The sequence below is a fragment of the Athene noctua genome, chromosome 20 (assembly GCF_965140245.1).
Source record: "Athene noctua chromosome 20, bAthNoc1.hap1.1, whole genome shotgun sequence".
NCBI classification, from domain to species: domain Eukaryota; kingdom Metazoa; phylum Chordata; class Aves; order Strigiformes; family Strigidae; genus Athene; species Athene noctua.
Window position 1 is genome coordinate 7,153,724 of NC_134056.1, and position 15,790 is coordinate 7,169,513.

Below are 15,790 nucleotides of genomic sequence, written 5' to 3' on the forward strand. Positions count from 1 at the left end.
GGATGGGTGCTCACCCGGGGGTGCAGACAGGGGTGGGGACCAGGACCAGGCACAGGCACCCCTGACCCTCCCGCACCTCTGTCTCCCCACGGTGACACTGTAGGGCGCTGAGCAAGAGGCCCTCGGCAATACGCGGTGGCTGCAGGGTGACAGAGGGGCGGGTGGCTGTAGCTGCGGGGTGGCCACGCACGCAGCCTCATGCGCCCTGTTCAACCCCAGCACAGCATCTTTCTGGCTAAAGTATCTAAAAACCTGTCATCAAGCAGCCCGGGGCCATGCTGGGCAGGAGGGTAAGATGCCCAGGCCTGCTGGACACCACAGGGTCCCCCCTCGCAGCCCCAGCCCCCTGCTCAGCACTTGGGGAAACTGAGGCACGCTCAGAGCACACCCGAAGAAGGATGGAGACTCAAGGGAGGTGGTTCATCCTGTTCCCCAGCTTTAGGCTGCAGTGTCCCAAACGGCCCGTCCCCCTGTCCCCTCGCACCCACTGGCACGAGGCAAGCGCCCGCCGGCCCCAGCCGCGGCTGGGCTGTGCTGGCAGGGCCCCAGCCCCGGCCGGATGGCCGCATCCTTCCTGCCCGGCCGCCCGCCTGCCTCCCGCAGCGCCCTGGGCTCTGCTGGGGGATCCTTCAGCCCCAGGCACAGGGCTGACGTCGGAGTCTGGCAGGTTTGGGTTTTCATCTTGGGTATTTTTGTTTTTTCCCCACTCGCTTCCTTCCTTTGCTCTGGCCCCGTGGCCTCGGCTGCCCTCGGTGCTGCTGCCTCCCCCCTCTGGCCTCCCGCAGGCCCCTGGCTCTGTGCCCAGCTCCCAGCAGCCCCAAAATGAGTGGTGGGGGGCTCTGCTGGGGTCACGGCTCTGCTGCCTCCTGTCCTCACCATGGCTGGGTAAAGCCCAGCCCCAAGCCCAGCCACAGCCCCTCCGGTGTGGCATCATCCCTGGGCAACTCTGCGGGTGCTGGGGAGCCCCCAGATCCCTGTCGTCCCCCCCTCCCCCCCATCTTGTCTGCTCGGGTGCTGCAACTCACTCCCCATGAAGACTCCTGCCCTGTCCCCCACACACAAGGGCACCCAGCCCAGGGGCCGGGCTCAGCTGGGTGGCCCCAGGACATCCCTTGGCCCCCCGGGGCCAGGGCTGAGAGGTGGCACCGATGCCAGCGGATGCCCAGGCACAGCGGGGCAGGGAGCACCCCACTCTGGGGTGTTGTGCCACTCTGAAACACCACACTGCAGCCACTGCATACCCTAAAAATCCCTGACAGCCAAAAAACAAGGAAATGCCAAGGCACAGAGGTGCTGTAAATCCCCATCTTGGCCTGGCTGGGCCCGGATCCAGGCACCCCCAGCCCCTGTCAGCCGGCGGGAATGCCGAGGGGAAGGGACGTATATGCAGGATACGGCTCAGATGCTGCCCCCCCACACCCAGAGCACAGGGGGGTTCAGCGAGGGGGACGGGATCGGGGTGAAGGGGAGCGGCTGTGGGATGGGGCCACAGGCTCCCTGCAGGCCCTGGATTGGGAACCTGGGGCGAGTGACTGGGATGCTCCCTCCCTTCCTCCGAGCAGCAGCATCCCACTGCCCCGGGGGCATAAACACCCGCTTCCTGCCCCTAATCAGCTCGAGGGGCTGGGGGGGGGATAGGGGGGGAGGAAAAAAAAAAAATCTCTGGAAAGAAAAACTCATTTCCTGCGACAGAAGAAAAAGATAAAGTCTGGGCTCATTAAAGTGAACTTTACTGGGGAGAGACGGGAAAGAGCCAAACACAATGTCCTTGAAATTTCCTCCACGCGGCTCCGTCCACGAAAACAGGATAAAGCCGCTTCCGCTGTCTCTGCCGGAGCGCGCCGAGGGAGCGGGGCCGGGGGCTCGGCTACAGGCTGTCGAGGTGGGAGCAGACCTGCTGGAAAACCTCCTCCACAGAGCCCTCGGCGTTGAGCTGGGTGCGGAGGGGTTAGCTGGGGGGGGGCAAACCAGGGCACAGCGCAACCGGAGCTCTTCCAGGGATGGATTTTGGCCATGGGTGGAGAGATCGGGGCTGATTTAGGGCAAAGGGGTGCGGGGCCATCCTTGGAGGGGGTGTCCGTGTTGAGAACCTCAGGGGTCAAGCCCATTCCAAACGAGCCAGGATCAAGTTTCTTCCCCTTCCCTGAACATCCCCACCCATCACTTCCCCTCCCCTGGGACCACACACACCCCGGGCATCAGCCACCTCCCCTCTTACCTGGCGGACGATGCCTCTGCTCTTGTAGAAGGCGATGACAGGCTCGGTGGCCTTGTAGTAGGTCTCCAAACGCTTCTTGATGGTCTCCTCGTTATCGTCCACCCGCCCGCTGGTCTCGCCTCTCTTCAGCAAGCGTTTCACCATCGTCTCCTTCCCCGCGTCCACGTAGAGCAGCAGTGTAGGGGGAGCGATCTGTGGGCAGAGGGGACACGGTTGTCACCACGCCGAGCCAGCACAGGGCTGATTTGGGTGGGGAGATGGGGTGGTGGTGAGTGTGGGGGTCACAGATGTCCCCATCCTGTGTCTCCTTCCACGTGGGGCTGGGGGCCACCAGACACCGTTCCGTGTCAGAGTTCCATGTTCCGAGGGACACCACAGCCAAGCCCTGGCTCTCTGCCATCGCACCGGCACTGTGGTCACCCTCTGTCAGCCCAAGGGCACCCTGGAGAGAGGACATCCTCCTACTGCACCCTGGGACCCTGGGCACAGGCTGTCCCTGAGGCAGGGGGACCTGCTGGCTGCAGTAGTGCCCAGTTTAGACCCTGGGATGGGATCTTCACTGGGATGGGGAGGCCCGGCTGCTGCCAGGTGGAACACCTCTACCCTGGAGGGTGGGTGGCACGGCACAGCATGGCACGGCACGGCACCAGCCCTCACCTTCTTCTCAAACTCCTCTCCCTGCTTCACCTCGCGGGGGTAGCCGTCGATGAGGAAACCCTTGGACACATCCGCTTTGGCCACCATGGCGTCCCGCAGCATGTCCAGCACCGTGTCCTGGGGAGGGGAGGACAGAGCTGCCAGGACTGACATGGCACCACATGCCACCCACCCAGCACCCCCAAACCCTGCTGCACCCCCAAATCCCCACTCACTCAAACCAGGACAACAAAAAGCCCCCTGGGGTGGCAGGGGCAAGGTGTCCCCAGGCCACCTGCTGACCATTACTGTGGTATCTGGTGTCCCCACAGCCACCCCTGCCTGCACGGACTCACCAGGGGCACCAGCTCGCCCTTCTCCATGATGGCTTGAAGCTTCTTGCCCCGCTCCGAGCCCGAGCTGACCTCTGCCCGCAGCAGGTCCCCCGTGGAGAGGTGGGTGTAGCCATACTTCTGCACAATTTTCTCACATTGGGTCCCCTTCCCCGAGCCGGGGCCACCTGCAAGTCATATGAGGGCCACATGTGCCCCAAACCACAGGTAAGGGGCTGGAGGGGTGCATGGAAGCAGCAGCACAGACACACAGGAGACCCCAGAGCCTGGTGAGATGGGGGTCGGTGTCCCGAAGCCCAACATCAGAGGGATGGGCAGAGCAGCTCCTGGGGTGGGCTGGGGGATGCCAAGTGCTTGGGGGTGTCACGGGCTGCTGGCAGTTGGCGCGTGGGCTCCCCGCAGCCCCCACTCCGGAGGTGCAGGGGGAAGGGCTGGGCTGTGGCCTTGACCCCACCAGCAACAGGACCCAGACACAGACTTACCCACCACGAAGATGATTTTGTGGTGCTTGAGTTTTTCTGGAGGAAAAAAAGGGAAAAAAAATAATTATCAAAAGCCAGAAAGCCCACTGGGGAGTGAGGTGTTCCTGGAGGGTGCCAGGCGCAGGGGAGGCATCCCCAGGGATGGAGGGGACCGATCCCAGAGTCCTGGGGGGGGGAGAAGGTGGAGAGGGAAGCAGCCGCGTGTCGCCCTTGTCCTCGTCACCTGGGCAGGTCGGGATGGCTGGGCTGGACATGGCTGAGCACAAAAACCCCACAGCGCCTCGGCCGTGGGGCTGGAATTCCACTGCCACCTGGTGTCCTGGAGACGGTCACTGTCCACGGCTCCACTGCAGGCAGGGACCAGCCACATCCATCCCTGCGGCTGGCTTGTCACCCCGCGGGCTAAGGGGGGCTGTGGCAGGCCCGGCCACCGCGAGCACATGGTGCGACCCCCGGCAGTCCCTGAACCCCAGCACCAGTCCCTGGGCCCGGTGGCTGACGTGCCAGTGGCACCAATCACCCTGTCCCCTGCTCAGCACCCAGGCGCAGGGTCCTGTGTCACCTGCAGGATCTGGCCCAGCCGCGGTGCGGGGCAATGCTGGGGTGCGACGCCATGGGGGGAGGAAGAGCTAAAAATAAAGCCGAGCTGCTCCAAGGCTGCTCTCCCATCTCCTGATTACAGCCGGGTGAAATTTCAACTCCTCCAGCACTCGGCGATCCCCAGGGCTGGGGACGGAGCCAAATGGCTGGTGGGGACTGAGGGGACTGAGGGGGCACGTGGTGAGCTGCAGGGACGTGGGGGGCAGACAGAGGGGAGGGATGGAGGAGAGGGATGCAAAGGGGACTGAGGGGATGGGTGTAAGGGGGATGAGGGGATGTGTGTAAGGAGGGCAGATGCAGAGGGGACGGAGGGGACAGATGCAGGGGGGACAGATACAAGGGGGACAAGGGGGATGGATGCAGGGAGGACTGAGGGAATGGATGTAAGGGGGACGCGTGCAATGGGGCTGGAGCACTCACCTGCCGACATGCTGCCGCGGTCCAGGCACAGGAGCACTTCAGGCTGCCAGAAGAGAGCAGGATGAGTAACTCAGCACGGCTGGGACACACGGGTCCCCAGGGCTGGGGTCCAGGGTGGCAACAGTTCTCCCTCCCCTGCCATGCGGGTGCCCAGTGCCATGGCCAAGCTGAGGATTGGGCCTTGAGGGCTCCAGCTTGGCCCTAAAATAGGGAGCTCAGGGCTTCTGCTCCCACGGCCATCACCTACCTGGCTCCCGGCAGCCACCCGCCCCATCCGGCTGCGGCAAGGGCTTCCCCATGCCGGGTGACGCGTGGTGACGTTACCAGCTTCCTCCCTTGCCCTGACCACATCCCCGTGCCCGAGGTGCCGCCTGGCAGCCGGAAACCGGCTTGGGTTTACTGGAGTCACCAGGACAACCAGTGATGGAGGCAGCATCCCCCCAGCTCCCCTCAGGCTGATTTTATGGGGGGGTACCCTAAGGGGGGGCCCTTGCAGCATCCCAGCTGCACTCCCATCATCTCAGGGCAGGGTTTGGCCACCCTGCCTGCCCGCACCCAGCCCCACAGCACCCAACCTGCTTGGTTACACCACGTCACCCCAAACTGGCCGGACGGGGTGCTGAGGATGGGACATCTCGGGGCCAAACAAGCCCGCAGCCGCTGACGAGGTCGTGTTACAGCTGGGAAAGGGCAGAGGCTAAGAATGGCCTGGCTGAAACCGGCACCAGGTCACGTCCCACCTGCGCTGGGGGGCCGAAGCCCGGGATGGCCCCCACGGGGTCTGTGCGAAGCTGGAGGGTGCAGGGCCTGTGGGGTCTCTAATTGTGGGAGGTGCTGAGCTCCCGGACCGCTGGCACCGACCTCGGGTGGGCCACGGGGGGCTGGGGGCAGCTCTGGCCCTCGGGGCGGGCTCAGGGCCCGATCCAGCGCGGCACTGGGCCCGTGGGTGCAGCGTGAGGGGGATGGGGAGGAGCCTGGTCCGAGGGGATGGGGAGGGGGTGCTGTGCGGGGACCCCAGTGGGTCGGGGCTGGGTGGGGGGCGCAGTGTGGCCCAGGACAACCCAGAGCACCCTGGGGTGCTCCCAGCGATCTCGTCCCACTCTCAGCTCCAACCCACCCGGCCCCCACTCCATCCCGTCAGCATCCAGCTGCCCCCCCCGGGACCCCAGACTGGGCCCGGCTGCTCCAGCACCCCCACAATCCGTCCAGCACCCCCTGCAAGCCCCCAGCAAAGGCTCCAGCACCCCCTGCAAGCCCCCAGCACCCCTGCAAACCCCCCAGCACCCACTCAATGGCTCCAGGCCCCCCCTGCAAGCCCTCCAGTATCCCCTGCAACGGTTCTAGCACCCATGCAAGGGCCTCAGCATTGATGCCCCCAGCAACCCCACAATGCCCCCCAGCACCCCCAGCAATGCCCCCCAGAATCCCCACAATGCCCCCAGCAGCCCTGCAAGCCCCCCCGAACACCATGCAATGCCCCCAACGCCCCCACAATGCCCCCCAGCACCCCCACAATGCCCCCAGAACTCCATGCAATGCCCCCAGCACCCCCACAATGCCCCCAGCATCCTCCGAGACACACCCCCCCCCCTCTTCCCAGCCGGTGCTGCCAGCCCCCCCAAGCCCCGGTGCCGCAGTGACACACGCCACCCCCCGGCCGGAGCCCCGGGGCGGGGTGGGGGGTGCGGGGGGTGGGACACTGACCTCTGGGCGCGGGGCCGGGCCGGGCAGCGCGGGCAGCTGCCTGCTGTCCTGCCCGGCTATTTTTACCGCTATATATAGATCGCTGGCGCCGCGGTGCATGCCGGGAGCGGGGCCGCTGCCGCCCAGCGGGCAGGGGACGGGCAGGGGACGGGCAGCGGAGGGGGGGGGGGAGCACCGCCCCCCGTAGCATCGGCCCTTCCTCCGGAGGGGGCTGGGGGAAGGGATGCGGTTAACCCCTGCATGGCCGAGGGGTGCGGACACCACAAACCCCTCCCCATCCCAGCCCCCCCGCCGCGGGCTGCGCTGCACCGGCCCCCCCCGTGCCTCAGTTTCCCCATCTGCGAGGGGAGCCTGCGGGGATTGGGGTCCCTGAGACATCCCCGGGGGTCCCTGCGCCTCCATCCTGTGTCCCCTCCACAGCACCTTGGAGGGGGGGACACACAGCTGTCCCCATTGCGGGGTCCCCATCCCTGCTCTACCAACCCCGGGCAGGCGGAAAAGCCGCGGGGGGTGCAGTGGCCTCACCTCCCCTTCCTCCTCCTCCTCCTCCTCCCCGTGGTTGCCGAGACCCGGTCTCAAAGCCCCGCAAACCCCGGGCCGGTGCCTGGGGGTGACACGAGTTGGGGAGGTCTCAGCTGCCACCCCTCCAGGGCAGGCGCTGGGGGATGGCTCACGGCTGGGCTCAGCCGGCTGCTGGACACGGCTCCCACCGGGACACACCGGGCCCCTTCCCGCATCCTCCCGAGCGCCCAGGGCCAGCACGGCTGCGGGCTGGGGGTCCCGAGCGGCAACCGAGACTCCCTGCGATGGCACTGCCGGCACCCGCTGCCCAGCCCCAAAAACCCAGCCCAGAGCCAGGGCCCAAGGCAACAGACTGCAGCAATATTTATTCCTGTACAAACCATTACAAAATGTGGGTGTCCCGCAGGTTCCCCTGGTGCAGAGTCCCCCAGAGCCCCAGCAGCAATGGCGGCAGGCCACGGCCAGAGGGAAACTGAGGCACAGAGCCCCCTGCCAGGGCTCAGCACCCAAACACGCTGTAATTAGCTATTTTCTCCAAACCCACTACTCTGCTGATGAGAAATAAATAACAAAATCCCCCCGCCCTGACTGCCACGTGCTGAGGGGCACTACTGCCCCCCCCGCTATGTGTCCACTTCTAAATATTTTATAAGCAGTTAATAAATGATGAGGACCAAGCCAGAGGCTGCTACCGGCCCCTTTGTTATCACTAACGAGCAGCCCCTGCTCGTTCCTTCAGCCGGGAAACCCAAATACAAATCCTGGGAGGAAAAGACCAAAATACCCAAAAAGCTCCAAAAATCCCATCACTCAGTTAGAAAAGGTTTTGGCAGTGTGGTGTGGGGTGCAGCAGTGCTGGGAGGGGCTGGGTGTTTTTGGGGTGCTGGGGCACCAAGGGTGGCAGTGTTACCCCCGCGGGGTCCCACCAGAAACTGTGGGGTTCTGCTGAGGGAAGGATGCCTGTGGACCAGCATTGAGGTGCTGGGGATGGCAGAGGCTGAGCTCCAAGAAGCAGGGGGGACCAACCCAGGGAAACAGTCTCTGCGGTGACCCCAAAAGTGATGAAACCCCAAAGTGAGCCGAGGGGACCTGGCACCTCCCTGCTGCACTCCTGGACCATGATCAGGCAGGATCTCACCCCCACGCCTCCTGTCCATGGAGGGGGAGGGGGGGGGGGGGGGCACACCCCAAATACCACACTCACCACCTGGCCCCCCCAAAAACCAGCTCAAAACCCAACACATCCCAGGTGCCACCATGCACGATGGCGGCGGATCTGTGGGAGGCAGCCGGTGGCACCCCGACGCCTGGCTCCCACTGCTCCCCGGGGGGCTGCAGGGGAACCCTCATCCATCACAGCTCCAGGGGTCTGCCCAGCTGGGGACGGGGGGTGGGCAGCCCCTATGGCCAGGCGGGGTGGGAGAAGGTGATGTTGTAGAGGCCGGCCCAGCTGGCGAAGACCCGCTTCTCGGTGATGAAGCGGTGATGGTTGCCCTTGCGGCTCCGCTCATTGTGGATGTAGGTTGTGCACTCGTCGGGGCCCTTTGGCTCGTAGTAGTGGTAGGGCAGGCGGCGGGGTGGGGGCCGGCGGCTGCAGATGGGTGGAAAGCATGGGGTGAGCCCCATGGTGAGGCCAGGGAGACAGGGTGGGGGCTCAGGGGGGTCTCCTTACCCGCAGTAGTTGGGTGGCACCATGCCGTAGACGTGGACGGCGTCACACAACTCCACTGCGATCACCATGGTGAACCAGCCGGTGCTGAGCCATGAGCGCGACTTCTCCCTGCGGAGGAAAAATGGGGTGGGGAGGGAGGTGATGTGGATGATGGACCCCACCCCCCCAGGGTCCCCCAGAAACCCCAGCCTGGTGCTGTAGCCCATCACCATGGAGCAAGCCCGAAGGGACCTGGAAAAAAGGTGGGCACAGTGCAGGAGGTGGCTCTGGGGTACCTGTCCTTCCCCGTCTCCCCCCGAAACAGGTCATCGAACTGCTTCATGCGGCTGGGGGAGACGATGTAGGCCGTCATGTTGGGGAAGGAGGCGCTGACACGCTGGATGATTTTCAGGAGGCTCTTCTGCATCTTGGCGGGTGGCCCCCAGAAGATGAAGATGGTCTCCGGGGTCTTGTTGACGAACTCCTGGGGCCGCTTGAGGACACGGTAGAGGCTAGAGTGGGCCACCACGCGGAAGCTGGTCTTATTGCCCACGTCGACCTCATAGCCGGTGGTGGGAGCATCGTTCATGCGGATGGTGCACTCGGCCCCGTCGATGGCCGTGCCCAGGCGGGTGCCCAGGAGGTGGCTGGAGCTGGTGACGATGACACACTGGTGGCAGCGGGCAGTCAGGGTCTGGGGACCACAAGCACCGTGAGGAAGTGACTTCTGGTGTCACCGCGACCCAGCAGGGAGGGATGGAGCTGGGACAGGGGACACGGCACCCCCACAATTCGGCTGGATGTCGGTGGAGGGCTGGATCCTGCGCCCACCGCTGAGGCCAGACCCTGCCACTTCGCTCGTACCTTGTTCCCACAGACAGGCAGGTACCCGCTTTTCACCCCCCACTTCTTGAGGTCGGGGGGCCGGCGGGTTCTGCCCCGCAGGCGGCTGTAGGGGAAGACCTCGTTCCCGCTGCCGGAGCTGTAGATGATCAGCAACATGATCAGGGCAAAAAGGACCCCCAAGGCGGCGGCGCGCTGGCTCTGTGGGCGGGGGGAGAGCGTCACCCGCTGCCCCCACCCCATGGGCGTCAGCATCCAGCCCCGCTCCTGGCAGCCTCTCCAGCGGGATGCCCGGTGTCCCCGGGGAGACGCCTGCTGTCCCCGGGGTGATGCCCCGGCAACTCACCGTGCTGCCAGTCATGTCTCTGCGCCGGCCTCAGCGCGCAGCGATCGCCAGCGTCCCGTGAGCACCTGCAAGGCCCGTGGTCACCCCCGGCACTGGCCCCTCGCCACCGCGCTCGGGCTCCTGTCCCCAGGCTGGCAGGGACAGAGGCTCGGCTGTGCCGGAGCAGAGTCCCACGGGACGGGTGCCCCGCCAGACCCCTGGGTCCCTCTTTCGCGGGGAGGACAAACCCTCGGCACTGGTGCAGGGAAGGGAAACGCTGTGGGCAGAGGCTGGGCAGGTTCTGTGGTGTGGAGGAGCCAAACTCAGCCACAGCTCGTGCCGGGGAGATCCCTGCGGCGGGCTGGGCTCCGGGAAGGGATTATCCCCCACCGGCGGGGCCAAAGCCGCTCAAACCCGCAGGGTCAGGGAGGGTAAACCTGCCGCTTGCATGGTGAAATCCCATTAAAACAACTGGTTGGACTGGGGGGAGAGGAACTGAGACCTGCCCAACTCAGCTCATACACGTGCTGAAATCCAGCTGGAGCTGGCAGGGAGCTCTCCAGCCCCAGGGCCCGAGGCCGTGGGGTGCACCCCGGGTGTTCACCCCTGGGGGTACCTGCTCCAACCCCCACTCGCCCAGGATCGAAGAAATGGACTGACCCAATTTAAAGTCCTCTCATTTGTGAGTCATGGCTGCGCCTGGAGTACTCGGAGCAATTAGAAATTAAAAAAAAAAGAATTCAAGCCTCTTGACTAATTGCCCTCGGGGGAACAGGGATGGAAAATTATGCAGCAGCCTGGGTTCAACCCTTGGGGGGGACCAGGGACCTGGAAGGGGTGTCAGGGCCAACGCTGATACCCGGGAAGGTGCCAACCTGCCCGGGGAGCCCAGGCGATGGCCTGGCGTGTTGGTGTAAAGGGGCCCCCCCGTGCGCAGCCCGGGGAGCAGAGCCGGGGCCCCCCTGTGCGCAGCCCGGGGAGCAGAGCCGGGGCCCCCCGAGGAGCAGAGCCGGGGCCCTCCTGCGGCTGTGCCCCGCTTCGCCCCTTCCACAGCGCCGAGGCCGTGGCTGAGCCCACAGCGGGGACCCCGGGGCCTTACCTGGTGGGGGCTCTCATCTGCAGCGGGCGGCGAGCGGCGCGGGGGGGCCCCTCATCTCCTCCGCCCCGTGCGCCCCGCGGGCTGCGGGGGGCTGCCAGGCCCCTCCGGTGAGCACGGCCATGGCGGGGCCGGGGGCGGGGGGGTGTCACATCGCTGCTCTGCCGGGGAAGGGCTCGTCCAAACCCGCTCCCCCCTCCCTGCACCCCGAGCCCCGGATGCAAACCCTCCCGCACCCCGGAAAGTGAAAACCCTCCCCCGGCCCCCCCCGGAATGCAGAACCTCCTCTGCTCCTACCTGCAAATCCTCCCTCCCCCTGGCACGCAGCTCCCGCCGCTCCCGGGGTCCAGCCCCCCCTCCCCGTTCCCGGGGTGCAGCCCCGCACCCCCCGAGGCGCCAGCCCTCCCCGGGGCAGCCCCGCTATTGCAAGGACCGGCCAGGCCGGAGCCCGGCGGCGTCCCGGCGGGTGGGAACCGGCCCCTTCCCCGCGCTCCCCCCCCCTTCCACCATATCCCCCGTGCACCGGAGCCGCGGGGCACCGTTCCGCTCCCCGCACCGCCTAAACGGGCCTGGAGGGGACGCGCCGGGTCCACCGACCGCTCCGCCCCGCACTGCGCTGCGATGCTGCCGCCGCCGCCGCCGCCCGGACCGGAGCCGCCGCCGCCGCCGCCGCCCGGACCGGAGCCGCCGCCGCCGCCGCGCGCGCACGGAGCCCCGGGAGCCGCGCGCCGCCCGGGGCCGGGGAGCGCCGCGGGGGTCCTAGCGCCGCCCTCCCGGGGCCGGGCCCCGATGGGGCAGGGCCCCCGGCCTGTCCCACCCCCGAGGGCACCGGTGCGGGCAGCGGAGGGGGTTGGGGGGGTGGGAGGGCCGGCAGCGCTGCCCGCGGGGAGCAGCACGTGGTGCCTGACCCGCTGCCCGGCGCATTGCTGGGATGCCGCGGCCTCCCCCGCCCTGCCCGGCCGCCCAGGGCCCCTCTCTGGGGGATTCCGTGGGGCTCCGCCGCTGCCCCGGACCTGCATCCTTGCTGCGGTGGCTGATGCCTGTCCAGAAGGATTTCTGGCTAGTGATGCCCTTCGCTGCGTGGGGTCGTGGCAGCTGGAGCACCCAACAAAGAGCTTCCACGGGCTCTTCTGTCCGCACTCGCCCGCGGGAAGCCGCCCTGACTCACTCCCCACTTGACCCCAGCCAGCTGAAATGGGAGCGAATGTGGCTCCCTCTGCCCTTCCTATTCGCCCCTGGACCCCCAGACCCACCCAAACACGTGGCATCTGTGGTGGCAGCTCCCTGCAGCCGGGCCCAGGGCCGCACACGTGCCCTATCTCTCCAGGGATGCGGGAGCTGGCAGCCAGCGGCCCTGAGCCCTGTGGGACTAAGGATCATCCCGAACCCAGCACAAAATCCACGCTGGGCCAGCGCCCATCGTGTGGAGACGCAGCTGCTGGTTCTCAGATAATCTCAGTTTTTGGCACCCCCCTCCAGGGTCAGCTCTACCCCCTCGTCACCTCCCCCTCTTATTTATAGCCTGGCAGGGGAGCAGGATGCCAGCAGCCCTGCGACCAGCTGCCATCCCAAGTCCCCAAGTCCTGCAGCCGCAAGGGGCACAGCATGGGGCACCACTGAGTTAAAAATGCTTTTAATGGCCATGTTTGCTTTGGTCTGAATCCAAGGGCACTTGTGACAAGACAACTCAGAGTCCCTGGGGCACACGTGGTCCCTGAGCTTCCTGGCTGGGGGCCCCAGGGGTAGCCGGAGCCACAGGGAACTGTGTGGGAGCAGCAGGATGGGGGGCCCAGCCCCAGCTCCCTGTGCCCCACACCCAGCGCTGGGTCTCAGGGACTGCACTGAAGCTTCATCCCTGGGAGAGGCGCTGGCTTGTGAGCCTGGCAGGGCCGAGCTCTCCCGACCCGTGTTGTGCTAGAGCCCAGCAATGTGAATGTTTAATCCTGCATTAAATATTCATCCCAGTAGAGCGGGCGGAAAACCTCTGTGGTCGCCCTGGGTCCACCTGGGCAGGTGCTTGGAGCTGATGGGGCTCTGTGGCTCCAGCTCATGCTCCCCATGCACTGACATGGGAGGTCCCAGCCCACCCACTGGCTTGGGGAACCAGCTCTGCCGCTGTGGAGATGGAGACTGCCCGCTCTGGCGCATGGTAAAAGGCTTTCAACCGTGGCACGGTCACAGCGGAGCCATGTGGCCGCAGGATGAGACCCACCCCGCTGTCAGAGTCGCCACTGCCTCGTCCCATGGCTGGCACCCTACCCTCCTGCCCAGGATGGGTGGGAGAAGATGATGTTCCTCTTCTTGGCCCAGCGGGAGAAGATGGCTTTCTCGGTGATGAAGCGGTGCCCGGCGCGGCGGGCTCGCTCATGCATCAGGTACATCCTGCACTCGTCCAGCTGGCCCTTCTCGAAGTAGTGGTAAGGCACGCTCGAGTGGTTCTTCTCCCTGGCAGGAGGGGATGGGGTGAGCACAGGACTTGAGGGGGACACTGAACCACCCCACACCCACCCCTGCTACCCCCCCCACACCTGCAGTAGCTGTCGCTGACCATGCCGAAGACGCAGATCTGCTCGCACAGCTCCATGGCCAGGATCATGGTGAACCAGCCCGTGCTCAGGAAGGAGCCAGATTTTATCCTGCAAAGCACCGCGGCTATGCTGGAGCAGGCGGCATGGTGCTGCCTTCCCAGACGGGCCATGGGTGCCTGACAAGGGGGGACGGGTGCTACGGTGGGAGGACCCCACGGGGGCTCCTCAGGAGCTGGGGGTACCTGTTCTTCCCCGTCTCGTTCTGGAAGACGTCATCGCAATACGTCATCTTCTCCTCAGTCAGGGTGTAGATCTGTAGGTGGGGGTACATCTCCATCACCTTCAGCAGTGCCTGGTAGGTCAAGCCCACCTTCTCCCGGTTCATCTTCTTCGTTGGCCCCCAGATGATGTAGAGGGTCTCCTGGGACTGCTGGAAGAAGTAGGGCTGGTTCCTCAGCAGCAGCGGGACGCTGGTGTGTGACACCACCCGGACGGTGCTCCGTGCCCCCACATCCTCCTCGTAGCCGGCAGTGGGGGCATGGTTCATGCGCAGGACACACTCCTGCCCGTCGATGGCCCGTCCCAGGCGCGAGCCCAGCATCTGCCCCGAGCTGGAGACAACGGCGCAGCGGCGGCACAGCGCCCGCTCCAGCGGCTGTGGGGAGACGCACCGTGAGCCATCGGCTCCCCCTTCCCTCCCGCAGCGGTCGGACGCAGCGCGGCCCCGTCTGCCCTTCCCTGAGGAAGGGGAAACTGAGGCACGGGCAGGTTGAGCCGCCCCACCAGCCCCAGCGCTGCCCCGTCCCCACGCACCTTCCCGTCGGGGACGCGGCTGTACCCCGGGAAGCGGAGGACGGTGGGTGCCCCGGGGCTCTGCTCCCCCGGGGCCCAGCAGCAGGGCCGCAGGCAGGTGTGGGAGCACAGCAGGACGTAGAGCGTGGTCACCGCCGCCACGCACACCAGCGTGAGGAACAGCCGCGCCTGGAAGCAGAGCGGGAAGGTTTCTCCAGGCCTGGCCACATGCACCAGCCCCGCGTCGGATGGCGGCGGCCCCGCGGGGCCGTACGGCGTGAGCAGCCCCTCGGGGGAGGGTGTTCAGGGGGTGTCCGGGGGTGTCGGGGGGTGTCCGGCCGGGGGTGTCCGGGCGCGCTGGCCGGGGCGCAGCGAGGAGCCGCAGCGGAGCGCGGGGTGCCGGCGCCCCGCTCACTTCCTGCCGGCAGCGCACGGGGCCGGGGCTCCTCGCTGCCTGCAGGGACCGGCAGCCGCCAGACTCCGTCCTCCCCCAGCACTGCTTTCGGGGCCAGCGGACCCCCCGATGCTGAAGGGGTCCCACCAGCCTCTCCCCCCCGCTCCCCATGCTCCCCCCCGTCCCAGCGGGCACTCACCAACGTCTTCATCCCTGGGGGGCTGGCGGGTCGCCCGGCGGGGTCTGGGGGTCACCCAGAGGGGGGGGGCTCGCACCCTGCACGCAGAGGGGGCTCAGCGGTGGCACCGGTAAGTGGGGCGCAGGAGACCCCCCCCTGTCCCCAGCACCCCAGTGCCCAGGATTCCCCACCCCCCCATGACTTGTGCCGGGACCTCCCGGGGACCCCCCGACTCCGGGACCTCCCCATGCCCTGGACCCCCGCACCCCCCGTGCCCCCGTCCCGCCGCGGGGCCCCGAGCGTGCAGCCCCCCCCCCACCCCGAGCGGCGCCCCCCGGTACCGGCCCCACTCACCGCGCCGGGAGCCCCCGCGGCGCCGCCGCTCCCCGGCCCCCAGGGCCGCCGCCGGTTCCCGCATCCCGGCCGGGCTGCACCGGACTGGGGTGGTGTGGCCGCGGCGGGGCGGGGCCGGGCGGACCGCCCCCACAGCCCAGCACCGCCCGCCCCCGGCTGAGGCTCCGGGACCGGCTCCGGTCCCCATCCCCCGTGTCCCGGGACCAGCACCCACCCGTGTGCCCGGCAGCGACCCTAGCACCCGTTTTTCCACCTCCCCGGCTTCCCTCCAGCCTTGGGGGGGGTGGGGTGGGGGGTGTCCCCCCGCAGCCAACTCCCGTGTCCCAAACCCCCTTTCTCACCTCCGGGCACCGCTGGCTCACAACCGGCCACGGGTGGGAACAGCCCAGGGCCCAAAATGCTCCAAAATGGCCCGTGAGTGGGGCCAGCGGGTGTCTCAGTACCCCGGTCCCCATCCGACGGCCCGGGGGGGCCACCCCGCACCCGCAGCCCCTCACGCCCCGGCCAGGCTGCAGAGAGCACCTGTGAGAAATGTCTCCAGCGTGAGCTGCCGCCCGCCCAGGGAGCGGAACTGGACTTTGTTTCCTCCCACTGTTGACAAAGAAATACGAGAAGTAACCTTGAAACTGGTCCCAATCCTGTCCCCTCCGCAGGCTTTGGCCAGGGGGGAAGAGGAGGTGACAGGGACACTGGC

General features: G+C 67.0%; 3 protein-coding genes across 9 annotated transcripts; all 3 read right to left on the minus strand.

Moving 5' to 3' along the window:
• Positions 1–1,714: 1,714 nt before the first annotated feature.
• Positions 1,715–6,529, minus strand: AK1 (adenylate kinase 1). 2 transcript variants are annotated; one of them, XM_074923612.1, is made up of 7 exons: positions 6,414–6,529; positions 4,710–4,752; positions 3,690–3,725; positions 3,211–3,374; positions 2,876–2,992; positions 2,219–2,410; positions 1,715–1,933 (listed from the first exon to the last, which is right to left on the minus strand). In XM_074923612.1, exons 1-7 carry the CDS (start codon positions 6,510–6,512, stop codon positions 1,868–1,870), a joined length of 717 nt encoding a protein of 238 aa, XP_074779713.1. In that variant the 5' UTR covers positions 6,513–6,529; the 3' UTR covers positions 1,715–1,867. The 2 variants fall into 2 exon arrangements, with proteins under 2 accessions (XP_074779713.1, XP_074779714.1); XM_074923613.1 differs by lacking the exon at positions 6,414–6,529 and adding an exon at positions 5,285–5,384.
• A 745-nt stretch (positions 6,530–7,274) lies between these two features.
• Positions 7,275–11,532, minus strand: ST6GALNAC6 (ST6 N-acetylgalactosaminide alpha-2,6-sialyltransferase 6). Of its 5 annotated transcripts, XM_074923835.1 has the most exons (7): positions 11,407–11,532; positions 10,854–11,011; positions 9,776–9,840; positions 9,451–9,630; positions 8,883–9,280; positions 8,608–8,715; positions 7,275–8,526 (listed from the first exon to the last, which is right to left on the minus strand). In XM_074923835.1, exons 3-7 carry the CDS (start codon positions 9,788–9,790, stop codon positions 8,337–8,339), a joined length of 891 nt encoding a protein of 296 aa, XP_074779936.1. In that variant the 5' UTR covers positions 9,791–9,840; positions 10,854–11,011; positions 11,407–11,532; the 3' UTR covers positions 7,275–8,336. The 5 variants fall into 5 exon arrangements, with proteins under 5 accessions (XP_074779936.1, XP_074779937.1, XP_074779941.1 ...); XM_074923836.1 differs by lacking the exon at positions 9,776–9,840 and having other exon boundaries at positions 9,451–9,568; XM_074923840.1 differs by lacking the exon at positions 9,776–9,840 and having other exon boundaries at positions 9,451–9,568; positions 10,854–11,006; positions 11,448–11,476.
• Positions 11,533–12,467: 935 nt separating this feature from the next.
• On the minus strand, positions 12,468–15,596 carry ST6GALNAC4 (ST6 N-acetylgalactosaminide alpha-2,6-sialyltransferase 4). Of its 2 annotated transcripts, none has more exons than XM_074923601.1 (6): positions 15,438–15,596; positions 14,764–14,840; positions 14,192–14,359; positions 13,621–14,033; positions 13,379–13,486; positions 12,468–13,295 (listed from the first exon to the last, which is right to left on the minus strand). In XM_074923601.1, exons 2-6 carry the CDS (start codon positions 14,773–14,775, stop codon positions 13,106–13,108), a joined length of 891 nt encoding a protein of 296 aa, XP_074779702.1. In that variant the 5' UTR covers positions 14,776–14,840; positions 15,438–15,596; the 3' UTR covers positions 12,468–13,105. The 2 variants fall into 2 exon arrangements, with proteins under 2 accessions (XP_074779702.1, XP_074779701.1); XM_074923600.1 differs by lacking the exon at positions 15,438–15,596 and adding an exon at positions 15,097–15,199.
• Between the last annotated feature and the right edge of the window lie 194 nt (positions 15,597–15,790).